The sequence below is a fragment of the Mastigoproctus giganteus genome, chromosome 13 (genome assembly GCF_048544385.1).
Source record: "Mastigoproctus giganteus isolate SK-2022 chromosome 13, ASM4854438v1, whole genome shotgun sequence".
NCBI lineage: Eukaryota > Metazoa > Arthropoda > Arachnida > Uropygi > Thelyphonidae > Mastigoproctus > Mastigoproctus giganteus.
The window spans coordinates 43,008,889-43,033,303 of NC_143587.1; the positions used below are offsets into that span (position 1 = coordinate 43,008,889).

Here is a 24,415-nt window from a genome sequence, read left to right on the forward strand (position 1 = left end):
AGATACAGAAACCACTAGGTGGCAGTGATCACAGTGTGCTGAAGTTGGATTTACTCAAGGAGGTAACTACCATCAGGGATAAAGGGAAGGGTTGTTGCTTTCGTAAAGGCGACTACGATGGTCTGAGACAGTATTTAAATTCTATACAGTGGGACCAACTAATGATGTTACCAAGAGCAAATTCAAAATGGGAAGCATTCAAAGAACTTATGTTGGAAGCTACTAGGCTTTACATACCAACTAAGAAATATTGTTCACAGTTCAGGACTAAATGGATGTCAGATGAACTAATGAGACATATGGCACAGAAGAAAAATGCATGGGATACATATAAATTAACATGTGACACAGAAGCCTATGATAGATATAAGTTGATCTGTAACCAAGTTACAAAGGAGGTAAGGCAGGCGAAGGCAGATTACGAGAAATCTTTGGCAAGGGATGCAAAGAAAAACAGCAAGGTGTTCTTTACTTATGTAAACTCTAGATTGAAGGGGATGAATCAGATTGGTCCACTTAATATCGATGGTTCAACTGTTCATGATCGTGCTCAGGTAGCTAACAAACTAAATCAATATTTTGCATCTACATTCACACATAAGGAGTTATTCAGAAAGGGGAATGCCATAGATGAAGTAAACACTGGCAATGAGCTAGATGATCTTGTAATAATTGAGAGTAAAGTGGAAGAGAAACTGTTGAAGATAAATACAAGAAAAGCACCTGGGGTGGATGGGATCTATCCAGTTATATTAAAGGAGGCAGCAAAGGAAGTAAGCAATACGTTAGCCATAATTATGAGAGTTTCCTTGGACTCAGGGGAGGTATCCACAGACCGGAGATGTTCAAATGTAACCCCAATTCACAAAGGAGGATCAAAGGCTGACACAAGTAATTATAGACCTGTGAGTTTAACTTCTGTTCCCGGAAAATTAATGGAGGCACTGGTTAAAGCAGCACTGCAGGATCATCTAGACAAGACTTCAGTTATAGCTCGGACACAGCATGATTTTGTTAAGGGGAAGTCTTGCCTGACCAATTTGATTGGATACTATGATGCAGTCACAAAAGAACTGGATGCAGGGAATAACTTTGATATTATATACTTGGATCTTAGAAAGGCTTTTGATACTGTTGCACATGGAAGACTGCAGCACAAATTGGAGCAGTGTGGCATTGGTGGCAAATTGTTGCTATGGATAAAGGGATGGTTGTGTGGCAGAAGACAGAGTGGTAATTAATGGACACTGCTCATCGTGGACTAATGTTATTAGTGGAGTCCCTTAGGGTTCAGTGTTGGGTCCATTGTTGTTTTCTGTATTTATAAATAATACTGATGATGGTATATCAAGCTTAATGTCCAAGTTTGCAGACAATACAAAGGTTGGCAGGGTTGTTAAGGACGCTACTGACGCTATGCTGCTGCAACAGGATCTGAAAAAGTTGGGCAGATGGGCTGAGCGGTGGCAAATGAAGTTTAACATTGACAAATGTCAAGTACTACATATGGGAAACAGCAACACCAGAGCAACGTATCAACTCTGTGGTATACACTGACAGTGGTAGAGAATGAAAAGGACCTGGGGGTAATTGTGCAGGCAGATAAAAAGTTTTCTGAGCAGTGCAGATGGGCTGCAAGAGTAGCTCATGGTGTCTTATCAAGGCAATGGTCAGGCCGCACCTTGAGTACTGTATACAGGTCTGGAGGCCTCGTTTCAAGAAGGATGTAGAACTGCTGGAACGAGTACAGAGAAGGGCAACAAGGTTAGTGAACGGAACGAAGGGTTGCTCTTATGAAGAAAGGCTTAAGTTTTGCAAATTACAGTGTCTGGGGACTAGGCACCAGCGAGGTGATCTGATAGAGGTGTATAAAGCCTTGAATGGTTTAAGCATGCTCAATGCTGATGGGATTCTTCCTCTAGCTCAGAAAAATCACCTGAGAGGGCATAAATTCAAATTGAGGAAAGACAGATATAGGATAGACGTGCGGAAATTTGCCTTTAGCCAGCGGGTGGTTGGTTGGTGGAACAGACTTCCATCCCTTGTGGTGGAGGTTGATAGCCTAAATAAGTTTAAGGCTCAGCTGGACAGGTATTTTGAACGAACAGAGGGGTGAAGTGGAAGTGGGTTTTTTTTTTTTTTTTTTTTTTTGGCTGATGCTGCATAAACTTGCTTTCTTGCATCATATGCCAATGCTAATTCTATACAGGGTGTCTCAAAAATATTGGTACAAATGTTTAGAGGAGGTAGGTAACATCTAAAGGAATGTGAATCGCATAGGAACCCATAACCGGAAACATCACCATAAGTCGGTACATGGCGCTGTTCATCAGTTCACGAGAGGGGAAAATTTCGGGTTTACTCATTCAAGCAGTAGTCGCTGCACGTAGAACATGCATCAATATATGAACTGTGAGCTGGCAGACATGCACGAAGTGTATGGATTAGCAGAGGGCAATGGACGAGCTGCTCAACAAATTTATGGAGAACCTTCTCAGACAGACATGTACCGGACCACCTTTTGTTTGCACATGTGCATCAAAATTTGTGCGATTATGGGTCATTTAGAGGTAATAGGAGTAGTGCGGGTAACACGTTCGACGCAAACTCCCTCCATGGAAGAAAGTGTGTTGAATGCCATCCAGAATAATCCTACTACCAGCACACGTGCAGTTGCCTCTGCCTTAGTAGTGTCTCGTTGCAGTGTACAGCATGTCTGCACGATGATTCCTTACACCCCTTTCATCTCCAAAGGGTTCAGTTACTGCTCCCCCGAGATCATCCTGCACATGTGGCTTTTGCACAGTGGTTTCTCCAAGAAAGTGTTTAAGACTTGAATTTTCCACCCTATGTTTTTGCCGTGGATGAGGCTTATTTCACTCGGGAAGGCTTATTCAATCAGCACAATGCTCACGTGTGGGCTCACGACAACCCACACGCTGTGCGGCACAACATAGCTTCACAATAAATGTGTGGGCAGGTATGGTTGGTGTCTGCTTAGTCGGCACATATCTGTTACCATCCCGCATAAACTCCGCTAAATATCGGATCTTTCTTGAACAAGTTCTACCAGGGTTACTTAACGATGTTCCAGCAAATGTGATACGCAACATTTGGTTTCAACATGACGGCGCACCTGCCTATTATGGAAGGTGTGTTCATGACAATTTGAACAGGCATTTTGGGCGTCGATGGATTGGCTGGGGTGGACCCATTGCCTGGGCCCCATGCTCACCTGATTTATCGAGTCTTGATTTCTTTCTGTGGGGGAGCCCTCAAAGCTATCGTGCATGAATTGCCTGTAGAGACGGAAATGGATCTCGTGGCGAGACTCGTCTGCGCTGCTGCTACTTTCAAAGAAACTCCATGTGTGTTCGACCTTGTCCGCCAATCCATGCTGCGTCGGTGTCACGCATGCATCGCGTCTCATGGTGGAACCTTCGAGCATCTGTTGTAACATCATGAAATGCATCCATCTCGTACTCCATTATTAATATTATGTCAAATACAGGCATACCTCGGTTAACGTTACCTCTGATAACGAAGCTTCGATATAACGAAGTCCACAATTTCAAGCCCCATTTAACATAAAAAAATATTCCAGTTTAATCACCTGAAATCTAAACAAACTGAAGAAATTACGGAAACTTTTGGGGCTTCTCGTGGTTGGTTCGAGAAATTTAAAAAACGGGCCAGCATTCATAGTGTAAAATTAACAGGAGAAGTTTCCAGAAAAACTAAAGGAAATAATTAAACGTGAAAAATTTCCACAAAATTTGGTGTTCAATGTTGACGAAAGCGGTTTGTTCTGGAAACAGCTACCAACAAAAAGCTTCATTTCTATTGAAGAAAAATCAGCTGCTGGGTTCAAAGCAGACAAAGACCGTTTAACGTTACTCTTTGGATCAAATGCCTCTGGCGATTATAAATTAAAATTGTTATTAGTTTACCATTCAGAAAATCCAAGGGCGTTAAAAGGTAACATAAAAATGAATTTACCTGTAATATGGAAAGCAAATAGAAAAGCGTGGGTTACCAAGGAGTTGTTTACTGATTGGTTTGTTAACCACTTTTGTACTGAAGTAAAACGGTATTGTCAAAAAAACAACTTTGAAGAAAAAGCTCTTTTGTTGTTGGACAATGCTCCGGAACATCCTACTGATCTTAACACGTTGGACACATGCATTCCTGTCAAAGTTGTGTTTCTTCCAGCAAACACAACTTCCCTGATTCAACCATTGGATCAGGGAGTGCAGGTACTCTGTCTGGCCCCTTCCTAAGCACCAACAATCGATGCTCCCAAGCCAACGTAGGCCCATCGCTTGTGCCTCTGTATTGCTAAAAATTCTGGAGAAAGCATTGCTACCGTCTGTCACCCATCAAATTCTCCGTGACAGTCCTCAGCAAATACACTATGGGATATCAGGAAGGTCAACTATAACTAACCTTGCAACAACCACTCTGCACATCTTAGATGCCTTTGAACAAAGACAGGAATTGTCAGTTATATATCTTGACATCCATTCCGCATTTGATGCCATCTATATACCTCATCTCCTACGTCTCTTAGAAAACTACAATTTTCGCGGCGATGTTCTCTGGTTCCTAGAATCTCTCCTATCGAAGAGGACCCTTGTTCTAAAGATCGGAACAAAGACCTTCATGCGTCACATAACTGCCGGTGTATCTCAAGGGGGGGGGGGTCCTGTCTGGCATTCTCTTCTCAGCAATCATGGTGCCATTTGTGACCAATAGGTGCAATTGGATCACATATGCTGATGATGTCAAGCTCCTTACTAGAATATCGCCATCCAACTCGGCAGCCAAAATCACTCAGCAAATCACTAGCAAACTGCAGGACGTGGCTGACTACCTCAATATCTTCAACCTCCAAATCAACCCCCTAAAATCGGCACAAATAACTTATTCTCTAAAGGACAGCCCAACAACGTTGGAGCCTGTGCTTAACAGCTCCTCAGTTCCAAGTGTTCAAACACACAAAGATCTGGGGGTCGTCTTCGACTCCAAACTATCTTTCAACGATCACATAAACCTCATACAGTCAAGGCTGAATTCACTACGCTGGGTCGCCAAACAACAGCTGCTCCACACCACCGACCCACAACTGGTAAAAAGATACATTGTATCAATCCTTTACCCGACAATACTGTATGCTTCAGAGATATGGGCATCGGCCGCCGAATCCAACATTAAAAGAATATTCTCTGCCGAATTCTGGCTTCTAAAATGGGCCAACAACAAACTCCACCTTCCCCCAGCTCTCAGATCAACGCAGTTAGCAGAAATTCTTCACCTACGCAGGCTCCGGTCCTACATCGGAGAAAGAAGGCTGCTGTTCACCATCAAGATGGCCACTGCTAAAATTACAGAGCCGAACTTCTGGGATCACTGCTCTTTGCGCATTCCTCCCCCTTATCTCCGGTCTTCAGCACAGCTGCTAGCAAACCGTAACCGGCTAGTACTAACCGACAGATTCCTGCCAAAGCAAATGCTGCCCTCACTGCAAGCCATAGACGGGGACCTCCAAGAAGTGGTCAATAATAAAAAATACAGGAAGGGTATCCTCGTCGAACTGAAAATGTAAAACTGTGATTTGTTAATAATCTGATTTATCTTTTTTTCTCATGTGTATCTCTTTTGTAAATATGTTTTGTTAACCCCTGGCACCACCTTGCCGTGACGGGACTAATTGTATGTCTATCATTGCTGCAATTAAAGATTCTATTCTATCTGCGTCGAACATTAAGCAATTTAACTGAACTAGAGGATAAAGAGGACAGTTAAAACTTTTTGGAAAAACTACACCATTAAAAACGCAATTGAAAACATTGATAGTTCTTGGAAAGAAGTCACTAAGAAATGCTTACATGGAGTTTGGCGCAAAATATGGCCAGAAGTTGTACTAGAATTAGAAAATAACATCCAAGAAATTAGAAATGAAGTTATCCAGATGGCTCAATCAATAGGTTTCGAAAATGTCGATGAAGAGGATGTTAGAAATTTATTGGATGCAGAAGATGATGGTTTTTCAGTGGAAGATTTAGAAAACCTTGTTAGCAACGAAGACAAAGATAATGAAGACGAAGTTAAAGACGTTCCTGCTGAAAAAGTGTTAACAACCAAAGATTTAAAAAGGTGCTTAAATGACATTGAAAACGTTTTAAATTTTTTTAGTGAAAATGATCCTGATTTAGGAAGAAGTTTTATTGTTAAGTGATCAGTGTTAAATGCAATAACTCCAAATAGGCAATTGTTAAATGAAAGAGAAAAAAAAGCATAAGCAATCAACTTTAGACTCATATTTTAAAATGCAATTTCACTTTGTATGTAAGTTGACTGTTTATTTAATAAAACTTTTCTTTGTTCGAAAAAAAAGCTTTTTATTTTCTTTACATAGGAATGTATCCCTATTCTGGCCATAGTATTTTTACCTCTGAAAACGAAGTTTCGCTTAATGAAGTAATTTCGTGGAACGCATCTATTCGTTATTCGAGGTATGCCTGTAAATGTTTGCCACTAATTACTGTCTTGCGTCATTTCTGCTTCTTGTGCCTCTGCTACTACTTTCCCGTGACATTTCCAGTTATGGGTTCCTATGCAATTCACATTCCTTTAGATGTTACCTACCTCCCCTAAACGTTTGTAAAAATATTTTTGAGACACCCTGTATAGCATGCAGTTTAAATTCTGCTTCAACAATAAAAAAGCTTATAACTTTACATAAAAAAAAACTGCACACCAAAATACCAAACTCTACCCTTTCCTACCTTTATATGATAGCCAAATTCTACAAATAACCAGTAGGTTTCAGATTCTTGACCAGTTCCAAAAATAGTGGCTGCTACCTACCCTGCAAGCAATACTTCAGACAGCTAAAAACCATCTTTAGCAATCTTACTACTACATGGATTATTAATAATAACCCATCTGTTTTAACCATTTTTAGATCCAATCTCTCTATAACCAGTATTGAAACTTTTGATTTCGCCAACCTGTTCACTTCCATCCCACTTAACCTACTCGTGTTTGTGCTAAAAAAATTGTTCAACAAATACCATGAGAAACTTAATATCCATGAGAGTACTTGGGACAACCTTGTCAATCTATGCATACTCAATAACTTTATTTTCGATGGCAAGCTTACATACAAACAAATTATTGGAGTTCCCATGAGTTTGCAAATTTCCATCCTTGTCTCTAACTTGTTTTTACACTACTACGAGGAATTATTTTTTACTAGCAATCCGAATCATAAATTTTTAGCTTTCCGGTACGTTGATGACATCTTAGTTTTAAATTCCGACTTTGAACGCTTAGCTGCAGATATTTACCCCTCTGAACTTAAACTCAATAAAGAAAATGTTGATAATTGCACAGCCAACTACCTTGATCTGAAAATTACACTCTGCAATGATGCAGTTCCTCATCTTATTGACATTTATGACAAAAGAAACTATTTTAATTTTGAGATAATTTACCTCGCAAACTGGCAATCTAATATTTCCAATAGAATTCACAAAAATACTATGTGTATTCAAGCTATCAGATTAGTCAACATATGCAGCAACCATATCCTTTTCACAAAGTAATAAAAGTTTTTTATAAAAAAAAAAGTAAAGTGCAGCCATTATCAACCCACTGCAGGATGGAAGCCTCCTCAACAATTCATGCTGAGGGAAATGGACCATAATCTGCCACGCTGGTCCAGTGCGGGTTGGCAGATCGACCGTATTCAGCAGTCAGGGGCTTGAACCCCGGTCTATTCAAAGAGCGTGTGTTACTGCACTCCCGCTCCTGACCACTCGGCTACGGAGGCCTTTTATATAACAAGCTCTTAAATAATAATATATCTCCCTATTTCATTAAATACTGTTTCAGTATAGTTTATTCTACAATTAAAAATAAATTCAATTTACTTGGCACCTGTCCATGTTAAAGGTATTGTACAGTTGTATATTATATGGTGGGACTTTCCTACTTAGTTAGTAGTCACTGTTCTTGACTTCCATTTAAGGTTCTTTTTCGAAATGAGATTACTGTTGCTTTACTCTCTAAGTTTTTTCACATGGTTAGTTTGAATTCGTCCTTTCTACTTTTTGGAATCATGTACATTTGGCTTTTCCTTCCTGGACTTATTAAGCATATTTCTTCCCTGATTACAACCACTATGTTTGGCACTTTGTTTCTCTGACACCAGTCTCAGATTTACTATCTGTATGATAGTCTTGCTTCATTTAACCAAGCCTTTTATTTGGTGGAATAAATTTTAACAATAGATACGAAAATTCTTCTTATGGTTTTTAATTCTGTTTCTACCTATAGTTCTTTCGCCTGCCAGATTTTTTGTCATGCTCTTCGACAGATTCACTAAACCTTCAATCAACCTCTGTTGTGCCAAAACTGAGTTTTCTCTTTCTTCCGCGGTTTGTCATCTTGGAAGTTTGGAGCCGTGATCATCTAAATTTTCCCAGAATTTATCTCCTATAGTTCGGAATTATTCTTGTTCTACTTTCGGTCTCACATATTCCTTCTCATATTGGTATATCTACGGCCTTTTGTCTGGCATTTCATGTTTTAGGCCATCTTTCTAACTTTTTTTTTTTTTTTTTTTCCCTCAACGATAGAGGTCATACCTATCCGTTTCTCTAAAACTGTATAACTCGGTGACTTTTCCTTGTTTTCCCCTTTTGCCTTGAAGTTTTGGCCTTGTGTTTCAACACAATCAAGCATTTCTTTGCTGTTTTTGTTCTAGAGTCAAATTGTATGGGATCCAGCAGGTACAGATCTGCGACATTTTCAAGTGAGCTTGCTTATACCACAACTCTTTCTTTAAGGTTAGGTCTTACACACCCAGTAAGTTCAATATTTTTAATGACTTTTTCTACACTTTTTATCTTTATACTGTCTTTTTCTATTTTTTTTCCCGTTTGTAGAACTATTAGTGTAATACGAGGGTGATACGAATGCTCCCTCTATCCTCAATCCCATCACTATTTTTGCCTTCTTTTGACCATCTTTTCCTCCCTTCCCCTCCCCAAGAATTTTTGCCATTCCCTATACCATTGGCTTGTCTACACTTTCGTTCAAATTTCTCTGAATTTTAATTTTCTACCATGTTAACTTAACAACCTTTCACCCCTTCTGCACATCTCATTTGCATTATATTTCACTTTATACTTTTGTAATTTTGTATTTATTTTAGTTTACATGATTAACTTTATTTTTACACTGCATAGGGACTACCTTGTCTATTAATATTACAATAACGGCTGCATATTTGCTCCCCCCTTTTTCTAATACTTTAGACAAGTTTGGAAACACAGTGCCTGATACATGGTCAGGAGTAGTCTCCTGATGAATTTCCTGACTATGTATCATTTTTTCATCTACTATATTCAGATTTTGCATATTTTCCATCCCCTGATTTGACCTCTTGCTAAAATTGCCCTCCCATATCTGGGAGGGCAATTTTAGCAATAAATAACAAATAAATAAATGTATTTATTTATTTGTTATTTATTATTATTGTTGTTTGCTTCCTCAGTCCCATTTCATTTTTGTACTCTATTTTCCTTCCTCAGGAAGGAAAATAGTTTTGAATATTTTCGTTACTCTTTTTAATTGCATTAAATTGGTTTTTAATTGTGTTAAATCGATTTGAATTGTGTTAAAGTGGTTTTTAATTATTTTTTACTCTAATATAAGTTTGATTTTTTCGTTTTATTTTCTGGAGAGTATCATACAGAAGTGTTCTACGTACTATATTGAGGTAAATTCTTTTATTATTTTACAAATATACACTGTATATATATATATATATATATATATATATATATATATATATATATATATACATATAGGGGGCTTAGAGGGGAACAGGTATCCTGTGTGTTATCAGACACTCAGCCTAAAACACTGATGGATCCAATATCTCTCTATTACAGAAGATTTAGGAGAAGTCCGGTTGGCCTGCCTCCCTAAAATCCACTCATGCACACCTTCTCGATGGTAAGCCCTGTTACGTCACTTAGGTGGCAACGAACGTGTAGAGTGGTTCTCTTCAAGATGCCTGGTCAGCATGAAGAGGAAAAGACCAACCCCTCCAGCAATATGAAAGCACGACGAAACAAATGGCCCTCAGTCCCCAGCAGCTTTCACTCTCCCTCTTACGGCAGCGAGAGGATTAGAGTGGAAGCAGAGGGTGCTAAGAATCTCTGGGTACGACCAGGCTGCCATGCACGGAAACTGAACTTGGCCTGTTATAACGTAAGAACACTCATCGGTGAAGACAGGATATTAGAGCTGGAAAAGGAATTAGAAAATGTGAATTGGAATATCATCGGTTTGGCTGAAACAAGAAGAAGAAATGAATCACTTATAAGTTTATCAAGTGGAAATCTGCTGTACACCAATGGAAACAGTGAAAGGAGTGAAGGTGGAATTGGGTTTCTGGTCCATAAAGATTTTAAAAACAACATTTTGGAATTCAAAAGTACATCACCAAGAGTGTCAAGACTAATACTAAAGATTTCTAAGAGATACATGCTAAAGATTATAATGATTTATGCACCAACATCGAGCCACGATGATGAAGAGGTTGAAGAAATGTACACTGAAATTGAGAGTCTTCTAGATGAGCAGAAAACCCACTACACTATTATTATGGGAGACTTCAATGCTAAGGTTGGAAAAAGACAAAACAGCACAGAAAGGGGAACTATAGGAAATTTTGGAATTGGTGAAAGAAATAAAAGAGGTGAAAGACTTGTGGAATTTGCAGAATCTCAAGGACTGTCAGTAATGAACACTTTTTTCAAGAAAAGGGTGAACAGAAAGTGGACATGGAAGAGTCCAAATGGATTAACTACTAATGAAATCGACTTCATCCTCACTAATAGAAGATATATTGTGAATGATGTCACCGTCCTAAATAAGGTAAATGTTGGAAGTGATCACAGAATGGTAAGATGTACACTTGATATAGATGTAGGAAAGGAAAGGAAAAAACTGACTCGAGTAAATAATACAAAGGTCTTTGAGATAACAGAAGAGGAGAAAAAGCAGTATGTACTGGAACTTAAGAACAAGTATGAGCTTCTGCAGACTGCTGAGGACCAAGATATCGACGAGGAATATTACAACTTTTTGAAAGTGATAAAGCCCAAGAAACCTATAGGGAAAAAGAAATCCAAAGAAGAAAAAATTAGTCAAGAAACACTTGTCATGATGAACCGAAGACGACAAAGGAAAAACAAGAAAAACACTGACAGAGAGAAAATTGAGTATACTGAGTTATGCAAAGCCATTAGAAAGAGACTCAGAGAGGACATAAGAAGATTTAACACAAGAAAAGTAGAACAAGCATTAAGGGAAAACAAAGGATTTAAATCAGCAGCCATGAGCAGTAATACAGAAAGACAAATGATACTGAAACTGAAGAATAGCGATGGTGTACTTATAAACAGCAGAGAAGGCATAATTCAAATAGCAGAAGACTACTATAGAGAATTATACAAGGAGCAGGGGAATGATGCCAGCAGTGGGGAAGATGGATTGCAAAGTAGCAACACATACGACATACCCAATATTCTTCCTGATGAGGTAGAACATGCATTGAAGAAAATGAAGAATCAGAAAGCCCCGGGGGAAGATGAAGTTACTGTAGAGTTGTTAAAATTGGGAGGAAGAGACATAACACAAAAACTGGCAAGGCTCTTCACAAAGTGCATTAGAAAAGGTGTGACGCCTAAGCAGTGGAATAATGCAATCATAGTTTTGCTGCATAAGAAAGGAGATAAATCAGAAATTGGAAATTATAGACCAATTAGCTTGTTATCCCACATCTACAAGTTGTTCACAAGGGTCATTACTAACAGATTAGAAAGAATACTGGATGAGAATCAACCGAAAGAGCAAGCTGGCTTTAGGACAGGATTCTCAACTATGGATCACCTTCATGTAATATCACAGCTAATGGAGAAAGCAAATGAATATAAAACACCATTATGCCTGGCATTTGTGGATTATGAAAAGGCATTTGACTCCATACAGCATAAGGCAATGTTTCGGGCACTGGAAAGACAAGGCATTGATACCCCATATATTATGATTTTGAAGAAAATATACGAGAGTGCTACCTCCTTTATTAGACTAGACAAAGACAGTTGGAAATTTAAAATTGGGAAAGGAGTTCGACAAGGAGACACAATATCTCCTAAGCTGTTTACTGCTGCCCTTGAGGAAGCTTTCAGAAGATTAGACTGGTCGCAGAAAGGAGTCAATGTGAACGGAGAGTACCTAAACCATTTGCGCTTTGCAGATGACATTGTGGTCATAAGCCATGATCCCAAAGAATTAGAGGAAAATCTTAATCAGTTATGCACAGCTAGTAAGGATTTTGGACTAAAGATGAATATGGCTAAAACAAAAGTAATGATGAACAAGTATGCCACAGAAAGAGACATAATGATTGAAGGAGCAGTAATTGAAAAGGTGGAGTCATATACTTATCTGGGACAAGTTATTAGCTGTAATAATGATAAATGGCTGGAAGTCAAGAGAAGAATAAATTTTGGATGGATAGCATTCAGGAAATATAGTCACATACTGAAGAGCAATATCCCAGTTTGTCTGAAACGTAAAATAATGGACCAATGTATACTCCCCACCATGACTTATGGAAGTGAAACTTGGGCACTCACCAAAAGAATGGAAGAGAAGCTGAGAACCACACAGCGAAGAATGGAACGAATCATATTGGGAATAAGACTGTTAGATAAGAAGAGAAACACATGGATTAGGCAACAAACTCAAGTAAAGGACATTCTTATCAAAACTAAAGAACTAAAATGGTCTTGGGCAGGACACATAGCTCGAAGACATGATGACAGATGGACTAAGAAAATAACAGAATGGTATCCAAGAGGAGCTAGAAGAAAACCTGGAAGACAAAGGCGGAGATGGATAGATGAAATTCATGAGTTTGTGGGTAGTAAATGGATGTCCAGTGCTCAAAACAGAAGCAACTGGAAAGTTGCTGGAGAGGCCTTCATCCTGCAGTGGATTGAAAATGGCTGATGATGATGATGATGATATATATACATATACACTTATATTTGAATAATGTTTGAAATAATTGAAAACTGAATCTTACATAAAAAAGGGGTAAAGCATACATCAGAGGCAGCAAGAAGCATTTTCCTCTACATGACGCTTGAGATATAAACTTAAGTAAGAATAATAATTAAAAAATAATAATAATAATAAGTAAATAAATAAAAATGCCAGCAGCATGGCTAGACAGAAGAGCAAAAATTGTGAAATTATACGTAACGATCAAACCAACAGGGAGGGAAGAGAATAAAATTACTGCAGCAGAAATTCTCCCAGATAATTTAGAAAGTCTAAATACAAAGATAATAAAATATAATCAATTAAATTTTGAATAGCCAATTAAATTAAATTTAACGGCACCCCCTCTGAAGGGCACCAGGTCCAAATTTATGTGAAATATCACGAGCAGTGATGTAAACAAAAATGTAAAACAAATCGCCACAAAGGCGAATCAATCAAAAGATCAGTCCATGATCTGATCCCCAGATCGAACCGCCAATGCAGAGGACTTGAATAGCAGGTCTCCTGAGGCAGCGAAAATTAAAAATAGGACAGATACAAGCACTCAAATGCAAAGCCACACCACTGACAAAAGTAGTCTTAACCAGATTATATAGGCAAAACATGAACTATGGATGGCAGCACAGGTGCAGCGTTAGCAAATCAGCCCACTACTGTCATGTGATATACTTATATATTAATGTTTGAAATAATTGAAAACTGAATCTTACACAAAAAAACAGGGGTAAAGCATACATCAGAGGCAGCAAGAAGCATTTTCCTCTACATGACGCTTGAGATATAAACTTAAGTTTTATATATATATATATATATATAAAAAATTATATAAGATTAGGTAATTAATGTGGCTGGTGGTGAGTAGGTAGTATAATAAAAACATAGGTAGTATAATATAATAAAATATTATTTTGATACGAATTGTCCACATTCTAGTAATACACTACATACTAGCCGCATTAATTACCTAATCTTAGAATTATTTATTCATTTATAGTCATTGGGTGCTTTCTACTCTATATAGTAGTAACCCAGGTCTTAATCATTCAAATATTCCCCTTATAATTACTCTTTTCAATTTCAATCATGAAATGATAAATCATTATGTAACCTATTCACGAGTAGCTTTGATTAAAAGACATAAGTAATCTTTGATTTAAAAAAAGTAGTTTCAATGATGAAGGCTGAGGTGTAGGAAAGTTGTATGCTGAGAAATAATTATTTATTTTTTTTACTATTACTTCATAGTTTATAAAGAAATAGTCAAAAAAACTTTAGTCCCATTAAAGGACTATTGGGACTAAAGATTTCTACAGATTACTAAATCTAACCTACTAAAAAGCAACAATTTTATTCACAGTCTGATAAAGGTAATCAAATGTACTTATAGTTGTCTATATATTATGCATAAATATTGTTGATTAACTTTTTAATATTGAGTGAGAAAAAACATACTTAAAAAAGTTGAACCTAACCTGCATCCGATCCCTTAGTATTTTACTGTAAAGTTCAAATCCACTTTTAACTCCTATGTGGTATTTATTACTTGGATTGCACCAATTTGCTGGTATCTGCAAAAAATTATTTTAAAAAAAGTATTAAACTGTGAAAAAATTTTTTCCAAAAAAATTTTCAATGGCAGATATAAAATGACTGACTAAGAAAAATTATTAAGCAGGGCTAGGTGTGACCTGGCATTGCTACTGCATGTATCATTTATTCACAGTCCCCATTTGATTGATTGATTGACAGACAGACAGATAGATAGATATATTTTTTTTTTTTATTCTTAAAACGTGAACAGTAGATACATTTTCAACAACAACTATTTACATTCTATGTACAAAGCAAAAAAAGAAAGATCAAGAAAACTTTTTAGAAAGAAAAACAAAAGTTTCAATATTTTAATTTCAGGAAATAAGAAAAAAAAAGTTTCTTGGGGTTGGGTCATTCTCATGTTAAGTGTCACACGTTGAAGGTGATGGACTGTTCAGTGATGGTGAAGAGGTGACCGCCACTGTTCCATTCGCTTGTAAGATGATCCACAGTTTCTGGTTTTTTGCTGTAGAATTCGAGTAGAAGTCTGCTCTGCAACTTCCTCTGTAGGCTCCACTTCAGATGTTGCGCCGATGTGTCGACAGGAGGCACGTCGTCACTGCTTCTCGTGTGCTTCAAGTAGAAGTTGTAAATGACGGCCTTGGCCGCAATGAATAGGAAGTTGCAGGTGGTGTGTGCTGTCTGCTCAGAGTGAAGTAGATACCAGTAGTCCTCCAGAGTGTGGCGTGGTTGCAGGCAAGCTTTGCTGCATCCAAAGCGTATTTGACGAGTTCCTTGTTCACAGGGCATGCCAGGTATATGTGTTCCAGGGTACCTGGGGTGGCGCAGAAGAGGCAGTAGTTTGAGGAGCATAACCCGAAGATTTGTAGCTTGACTGGGGTGGGAAGGATGTTGTGCCACAGTTTCCACTGGATGTCTGCGTCCGATTTGGAACATTTCGTCCTGTACGGAAGGTTCAACTGAAAGTTTGATGGTGGCTTGTGGTGAGTGGAGAGGGGTGCAGGGACAGCTTGGCAGGTGGATGACGGGAAAAACGTGGTTGCATGGCGAGACATGATTAGCTGATAGACTTTTTTGGAGGGTGCAGGAAACAGAGGTGCCGTGTCTTCTGGTGATGTGATGACGAAGGTTGGTGTAAGCAAGGATCCAGTGACATTTCCAATCCCTTTAGTTCTAGTGATGTCTGGAAGAGCTTGTGTGATCGCTGATTTTAGATGTATGTGTTGCTGCTTTGCATTAATGGTTTTAATGGGCAAATCTTCTGATCCTTTCCATTCAAGGCTTGGTGACAGGAGGTCGCCTATGGTTCTTATTCCTGCCCAGTTCCACGTAGGGAAGAAGAGAATATCATCATTTGCAGGGTCTATTATTCTTTTATTGTAGAAGAGCGGTTCTGAAAGTATTCCGGGAAGGGATGTTCTCTCAAGATTATGGTGAAGGTTTAGCTTTTTCCAGCAGTATAGTGCGTCTTTATAAAACGGCGGTAGTTTGAGTGGTACTGGTGCCATGTCCATTCTCAATATTGTTGAAAGGGATAGTCCTCTAGTGGCTGTTGCTAGTAGTTTATCCGTAGTGTTGGAATGTGCGTATTTTGTTTGCAGCGTCTTAAGAAGAAAGGTGATCCGGAATGCTGTGATTTTGTTGTCTAAAGAGACCAACCTTGACCCCCGTGAGTAAGTGGTTGGCTAAGTTTGGAGCAGGACATCCAGTTGGTTTTGTTCCAAAGGAAGCTTCGGACAGATGCCTGGATTTGGTGGAGGAAGTCAGCAGGTGGAGTGAGAATTTTGAAGGTGTGCCAGAGAACGCTTGCCACATGATTGACCACAAGCACTCTCCCTCTCAGCGAAGATGTGGCGCACACGCTTCTCCATCTCCCGAGTACTTTATTGAAACGACTCAGCAATTCGGGCCAGTTCTTCTGGGAGAAGAGGAGGGTATTGCCGAGGTACACACCTAGGTATTTCTGTCCCTCGCTGGACCATGTGCCTTGGATGGGGGAGTCGGTTCTAGTTTTCCAGTTGCCAGCCCACAGGCCGCTGGTCTTACAGTGGTTGAGTTTTGCGCCTGATGCTTGAGCATAAAGATCATGAGCCTTTTGAATGACTTCAAATTCACTCTCGTGTCGTATTGCAATTGTGAAGTCATCTGCGTATGCTGAGTAGGTTATATTTAGGTGGGGTTCTGGTAGCAGCATTCGTCGGGATTGTATACTGGTGGCAATTTTATTAAGGAATGGTTCTATGGCAATTGCATAGTTTTCCAGAGAGTGGGCAGCCTTGTTTTATTCCTCTGGAATACGGAAAGTGGCAGGTGAGCTGGTTGTTGAGTTTCAGGCAGAATTTGGCTTCCTTGTATAGCAGATGGATTGTTCCGATGATGTAAGGTCCATATCCAAAGGCTTTCAAGGTTTGAAATAGGTAGCTGTGTTCTACTCTGTCGAATGCCTTTTTCTGGTCAAGACTAATTAGTGCTAGGAATTCTCTTTGGCTGTTTGCAGTGGAGAGGAGGTCTCGGATCAGATATAGATTGTCGTGAATCTGATCTTCCAGGTACAGAGCATGTTTGTTGGTGATTGATGATATCAGGGAGAGTGGCTTTTAATCTATTGGCGATGGCTTTGGAAATGATTTTACAGTCCGTATTCATTAAGGAAATCGGGCGCCAGCTTTGTAAATTGGTGCGATCTTCTTTCTTGGGAATCAGTCGAGCGACAGAGGTGGTGACCAAAGCTAGTAGTCCATGGAACTGAGCTTCTTCAAGCATTTCAAAGAGTAGCACTCCGAGTTGATCCCAAAACGTTTGGAAGAATTCAGAAGTCAGTCCATCCAGACCTGGTGATTTATTTTTGGAAAGGGCTTTGCATGCTGCTGTTAGTTCTTGTTGGGTGATTTGTTTCTCCATACTGCATTGGGCCATATGGGAGATTTTTTTTAAGTCCTGAAAGGATTTCCTCCATTGCCTTTGTAGAGGTTTCTTGAGAACTGTATCTCTATAAAATCTTGTTACTTCAGAGAAGATTTCCTCTGGGGTCTTCAGTGATGTTTCCGTTTTGCAGCTGAATGGCAGTGATGGTGGTTGATTTCTGATGTCTGTTTTCTAATGAGAAAAAGTATTTGGTCGGGGCATCAGATAGATTTATGTGGGTGTATCTTGATCTGAGCAGGGCGCCTTTTGCAGAGTGTTCTAAGTGGGTTTGTATGGCTTGTAGTGTTGACTGATAGGTCTGACTATCAGATGGGAGATTTTTCAGCCTTTGCTCAAGTTGATAGAGGTTATTACGCTTTTGTTGACTTTTATGATGGCTGTACGTTTGCGAGAATGATTTCAGTTTACTTTTAAATCTAGGCCACCACATGTTCATGGGCTCCAATCTGTCTTTGGATTGAGCAAGGTTGGATATCAGGTCTTGCAGCTTAGAAATGTATTCCTTGTCTTGAAGAAGGCTATTGTTGAACATCCAATAAGCACCTCCACTTTTGTAGTGATTGGGTGAGAAAGAGAGCTGTAATTTGATAAAGGAGTGATCTGAGATATAAGATGGCAAATGTGTGATGCTTCTGACCAGGGGGATGGTGTGTTTTGGGATGTAGTATCTGTCCAGTCAGGCTTGGTAAGGTAGTCTTTCAGATGCTGTATTTGCTGATCTCCAGGTGTAGGACTTTTCTTCTGGGTGCTTGTGTCTAAATACGTCGACCAGTTCACTGTTGTTTATCAAGGCCTGCAGGTTATTGATTAATGTTGTGCGGTGCTCAGTGCATCGTACTCTGTCCATTTTTGGGTCGAGAGTGCAGTTGAAGTCGCCAGCAAGAATGATGTGTTCTTGATCTATAGTAGAGATGTGGCTTTGTATGAAGTTGGTTATTTGAATAGCAAGTCTGTCTTGCTGTGGCATGTAGATGTTAAAAAGGTGCAGGGTTTCCTTCTGGGGTGTATCCAGGCGGGCGTAAATTGCGTAGCCAGCGATCTCTGCTATCACATTGAGCTTGTAGGCAGACTTTTGATGAAGGCCGACACTCACTCCTGCCCCATGATGTTGTTGTGTTGGAGAATGGTGAAATACATATGACCAATCTGTCCATTTCAAGGATGGCCTTGTGTCTGTTTTAAATTTGTTTCTTGTAGGAAGAGTAGGTCGGCATGATGTCGTTGGACCTGGTGAAGGATCAGCTTACTGCGCAATGCAGAGGAGCATCCTCTTGCATTAAGTGATAGCATGCTAAGAGTCAGCATTATCTGCAGGAATAAAGATAAGGGTTTTGCAAGTTTTGGGGCGGTTAACATCCTGATTGATGATATTGCTGTTCAAGCCCGTTAATCATTTTCAAGGCGTTTGGATCTATTCACATCTGCTCTGTCTTTCTTTCCTTTTAGTTTGGAATGCAGATCCGTAAGTTGTGAGATCAGCTCGGGTATGTTAGAGGTGAACTTCAGAACTGTCATCAGCTTCTGTGGGGAGCTGCATACTTCCCGTAGAAAGGATCATAGTTTCTCCACAGTTAAAGGACCTTTAGTGTAGGGAAACTCTTTTTCCTCGTCTTCTGAAGCACTTGAATCGTGAGAAACACAGTTGGTCTCTTCTTCAGTGCCCAGAAATTCGGGTTCTTCTTCATTTGGATCGTGAGTGGTTTGTAGCTGTTTATTTATTTCCATACTTGGTGGTATGATGGACTTATTTGAGATCTGACCGTTTATCTTCTGTGGTGTTCTGTATTTATTTTCGTCGCCCCTGTTGTTTTTGTTAGCGGTTTGCTCTTTTCCTGCCACCGTGTGTGTTGTCTTCTTCCGTTTTGTGGCTTTGGACGTCGTCTGCCTTGATTCCGAGATAAAACTCTTGTTTCGGTTGGTCGGTTTCCTGAAGAGATTGCGTCCTGGTCTTCTGTGGTCTTTGAATTTTCTTTTTCTGAAGAGTTTGTTGTGGGATGCATCTCAGACTGTTTGACAGTTTTTTCAGCATCCCCATTATCTCCAACAGTCAGCTCGCTTTGTGCATCTGGCCTGACCCGGGTTGTACCGCCTGAATTTCGGTATTACTTTCAGAAGAGTTAGAGATATGCGGGCAGTTTTTCCTGATGTGACCCTCTTCGTGGCAGAAGAAACATTGTGAAGAAATGGAGGTATAGAAGGTGCAAATTATTCCGTTTAGATCGGTGTTGATGCGTTTTGGGATGTTTGCTGCGTCATTGTTGGCGAAGTGCATAAGTGCTTGCCTGCAGAAGCTTTTTATATGCGAAAATTCCGGTTTCGTGGTTGCTGCAGAGAGTGTGCGTATTTTCCCGGTAACTGATCCGTATTTGGATAAAATCCCTCTTAGAAATTGATGAGGGATTTCAGGTGGAACGTTTGAAATTGTAACTTTCGTTGGTGCTAAGGCAATTGGTGCCGCTTTTAGGTGATGAAGACTGATGTCTATTCCATTTTGCAGGATAGTTTGCGCCCATGAGGGGTGGCTGAAATACACCTGCACAGTTCCCGCCACACGGGATGCGTGGGTAATATTTTTCGGTGGTACTTTCTCCTCGATCGCTGTAAGGTACTGCTCTAGGGGAGTGTTTTCCTTGGTAGCGAAAATTACTATTCCATTTTCCCGGGAAGTAATAGCGGTTGCTACATTTGTAAGAACGTTGTTCGACCGCATGTGTACTATTGTTGGTCGCGAGAGAGGGGTTTTTGCTGTCGTCAAGCGTAATCCATTAGATACGGTATTAGCATAAGTATTAACAGTTGCTGACCTTTTGCACCTTGAGGTATTCACCTGTTGTCGCAGGATGTGGCTTCCGATATCTTGGTCACTGCTGGCAGTAGAAGTAGGTTCCGTTGCTGTGGTTGTTTGACCTTCGCTGGCCATAGCTGGAGGCAATAGATGGGATGGGTGGGAGGGTGGAATAAGCCATTACTGGAATGTCCAGCTTTACATGGCTAAAGTTAAAAATTAAAAATCTAACCTAAGTCAAACTCCGCTAATTCTGGACACACAAATTTATTATTACTCGAAAGTTCTTCCGAAGAGGAATCTAAACATGTTAGTCTTGACTAGGGGTTCTCGCAGACAAAAGTCAAAGGGACAAAAGGGGCAGGAGCTCAAAGGCACGTGTCTGTTTCGTGTATAGAGCACATACTGTTCTTGGGCCCACAGATATCCTGATTGTCAGCTCTGGATGTCTTCTTATTATTTTAGCCAGGATGCACAAAGGGCTTCTACTTACAAAACACTAATGAAAGTGAAAACACGTGACTAATAAGCAGGCAGATAGATATTTTTTTTTTTTTTTTATTAAAACGTGAACAGTAGATACATTTTCAACAACAACAACTACTGTATTTACATTCTATGTACAAAGCAAAAGGAAAGATAAAGAAAAACTTTTTAGAAAGAAATACAAAGGTTTCAATATTTTAATTCCAGGAAATAAGAAAAAAACAGTTTCTTGGGGTTGGGTCGTTCTCCTGTTAAGTGTCACACGTTGAAGGTGATGGACTGTTCAGTGATGGTGAAGAGGTGACCGCCACTGTTCCATTCACTGTTAAGATGATCCACAGTTTCTGGTCTTTTGCAGTGGAATTCGAGTAGGAGTCTGCTCTGCAACTTCCTCCGTAGGCTCCACTTCAGATGTTGCGCCGATGTGTCGACAGGTGGCACGTCATCACTGCTTCTTGTGTGCTTCAAGTAGAAGCTGTAAATGACGGCCTTGGCCGCAATGAATAGGAAGTTGCAGGTGGTGTGTGCTGTCTGCTCAGAGTGAAGTAGGTACCAGTAGTCCTCCGGAGTGTGGGCGTGGTTGCAGGCAAGCTTTGCTGCATCCAAAGCATATTTGACGAGTTCCTTGTTCACAGGGCATGCCAGGTATATGTGTTCCAGGGTACCTGGGGTGGCGCAGAAGAGGCAGTAGTTTGAGGAGCGTAACCAAAAGATTTGTAGCTTGACTGGGGTGGGAAGGATGTTGTGCCACAGTCTCCACTGGATGTCTGCGTCCGATTTGGAACATTTCGTCCTGTACGGAAGGTTCAACTGAAAGTTTGATGGTGGCTTGTGGTGAGTGGAGAGGGGTGCAGGGACAGCTTGGCAGGTGGATGACGGGAAAAACGTGGTTGCATGGCGAGACATGATTAGCTGATAGACTTTTTTGGAGGGTGCAGGAAACAGAGGTGCCGTGTCTTCTGGTGATGTGATGACGAAGGTTGGTGTAAGCGAGGATCCAGTGACATTTCCAATACCTTTAGTTCTAGTGATGTCTGGAAGAGTTTGTGTGATCGCTGATTTTAGATGTATGTGTTGCTGCTTTGCATTAATGGTTTTAATGGGCAAATCTTCTGATCCTTTCCATTCAAGGCTTGGTGTCAGGAGGTCGCCTATGGTTCCTATTCCTGCCCAGTTCCACGTAGGGAAGAAGAGAATATCATCATTTGCAGGGTCTATTATTCTTTTATTGTAGAAGAGCGGTTCTGAAAGTATTCCGGGAAGGGATGTTCTCTCAAGATTATGGTGAAGGTTTAGCTTTTTCCAGCGGTATAGTGCGTCTTTATAAAACGGCAGTAGTTTGAGTGGTACTGGTGCCATGTCCATTCTCAATATTGTTGAAAGGGATAGTCCTCTAGTGGCTGTGGCTAGTAGTTTATCCGTAGTGTTGGATTGTGCGTATTTTGTTTGCAGCGTCTTAAGAAGAAAGGTGATCCGGAATGCTGTGATTTTGTCGTCTAAAGAGACCAACCCTTGACCCCCGTGAGTAAGTGGTTGGCTAAGTTTGGAGCAGGACATCCAGTTGGTTTTGTTCCAAAGAAAGCTTCGGATAGATGCCTGGATTTGGTGGAGGAAGTCAGCAGGTGGAGTGAGAATTTTGAAGGTGTGCCAGAGAACGCTTGCCGCCATATGATTGACCACAAGCACTCTCCCTCTCAGCGAAGATGTGGCGCACACGCTTCTCCATCTTCCGAGTACTTTGTTGAAACGACTCAGCAATTCGGGCCAGTTATTCTGGGAGAAAAGGAGGGTATTGCCGAGGTACACACCTAGGTATTTCTGTCCCTCGCTGGACCATGTGCCTTGGATGGGGGAGTCGGTTCTAGTTTTCCAGTTGCCAGCCCACAGGCTGCTGGTCTTGCAGTGGTTCAGTTTTGCGCCTGATGCTTGAGCATAAAGATCATGAGCCTTTTGAATGACTTCAAATTCACTCTCGTGTCGTATTGCAATTGTGACGTCATCTGCGTATGCTGAGTAGGTTATATTTAGGTGGGGTTCTGGTAGCAGCGCTCGTCGGGATTGTATACTGGTGGCAATTTTATTAAGGAATGGTTCTATGGCAATTGCATAGAGTTGTCCAGAGAGTGGGCAGCCTTGTTTTATCCCTCTGGAATATGGAAAGTGGCAGGTGAGCTGGTTGTTGAGTTTCAGGCAGAATTTGGCTTCCTTATATAGCAGATGGATTGTTCCGATGATGTAAGGTCCATATCCAAAGGCTTTCAAGGTTTGAAATAGGTAGCTGTGTTCAACGCTGTCGAATGCCTTTTCCTGGTCAAGGCTAATTAGTGCTAGGAATTCTCTTTGGCTGTTTGCAGTGGAGAGGAGGTCTCGGATCAGATGTAGATTGTCGTGAATCGATCTTCCAGGTACAGAATATGTTTGTTGGTGATCGATGATATCAGGGAGAGTGGCTTTTAATCTATTGGCGATGGCTTTGGAAATGATTTTACAATCCGTGTTCATTAAGGAAATCGGGCGCCAGTTTTGTAGATTGGCGCGATTTCCTTTCTTGGGAATCAGTCGAGCGACAGAGGAGGTGACCGAAGCTGGTAGTCCATGGAACTGAGCTTCTTCAAGCATTTCAAAGAGTAGCATTCCGAGTTGATCCCAAAACGTTTGGAAGAATTCAGAAGTCAGTCCGTCCAGACCTGGTGATTTATTTTTGGAAAGGGCTTTGCATGCTGCTGTTAGTTCTTGTAGGGTGATTTGTTTCTCCATGCTGCAATGGGCCGTATGGGAGATTTTTTTAAGTCCTGAAAGGATTTCCTCCGTTGCCTTTGTAGAGGTTTCTTGAGAACTGTAAATTTCTCTATAAAATCTTGTTACTACAGAGAAGATTTCCTCTGGGTCTTCAGTGATGTTTCCGTTTTGCAGCTGAATGGCAGTGATGGTGGTTGATTTCTGATGTCTGCTTTCTAATGAGAAAAAGTATTTGGTCGGGGCATCAGATAGATTTATGTGGGTGTATCTTGATCGGAGCAGGGCGCCTTTTGAAGAGTGTTCTAAGTGGGTTTGTATGGCTTGTAGTGTTGACTGGTAGGTCTGACTTTCAGATGGGAGATTTTTCAGCCTTTGCTCAAGTTGATGGAGGTTATTACGCTTTTGTTGACTTTTCTGATGGCTGAAGGTTTGCGAGAATGATTTCAGTTTACTTTTAAATCTAGGCCACCACGTGTTCATGGGCTCCAATCTGTCTTTGGATTGGGCAAGGTTGGATATCAGGTCTTGCAGTTTGGGAGATGTATTCCTTGTCTTGAAGAAGGCTATTGTTGAACATCCAATAAGCACCTCTACTTTTGTAGTGATTGGGTGAGAAAGAGAGCTGTAATTTGATAAAGGAGTGATCTGAGATATAAGATGGCAAATGTGTGATGCTTCTGACCAGGGGGATGGTGTGTTTTGGGATGTAGTATCTGTCCAGTCGGGCTTGGTAAGGTAGTCTTGCTGATGCTGTATTTGCTGATCTCCAGG

At 40.4% G+C, this 24,415-nt stretch overlaps 1 protein-coding gene across 1 annotated transcript in view; it reads right to left on the reverse strand.

Annotated features, from left to right (window-relative positions):
- TppII (Tripeptidyl-peptidase II) overlaps nucleotides 1-24,415 on the reverse strand; it is a 647,643-nt gene that overhangs the window by 584,487 nt on the left and 38,741 nt on the right. Inside the window, exon 3 of the mRNA XM_090387764.1 lies at nucleotides 14,628-14,723. Coding sequence (XP_090243890.1) covers nucleotides 14,628-14,723 — 96 coding nt within the window. The remainder of the gene's footprint in view (nucleotides 1-14,627; nucleotides 14,724-24,415) is intronic.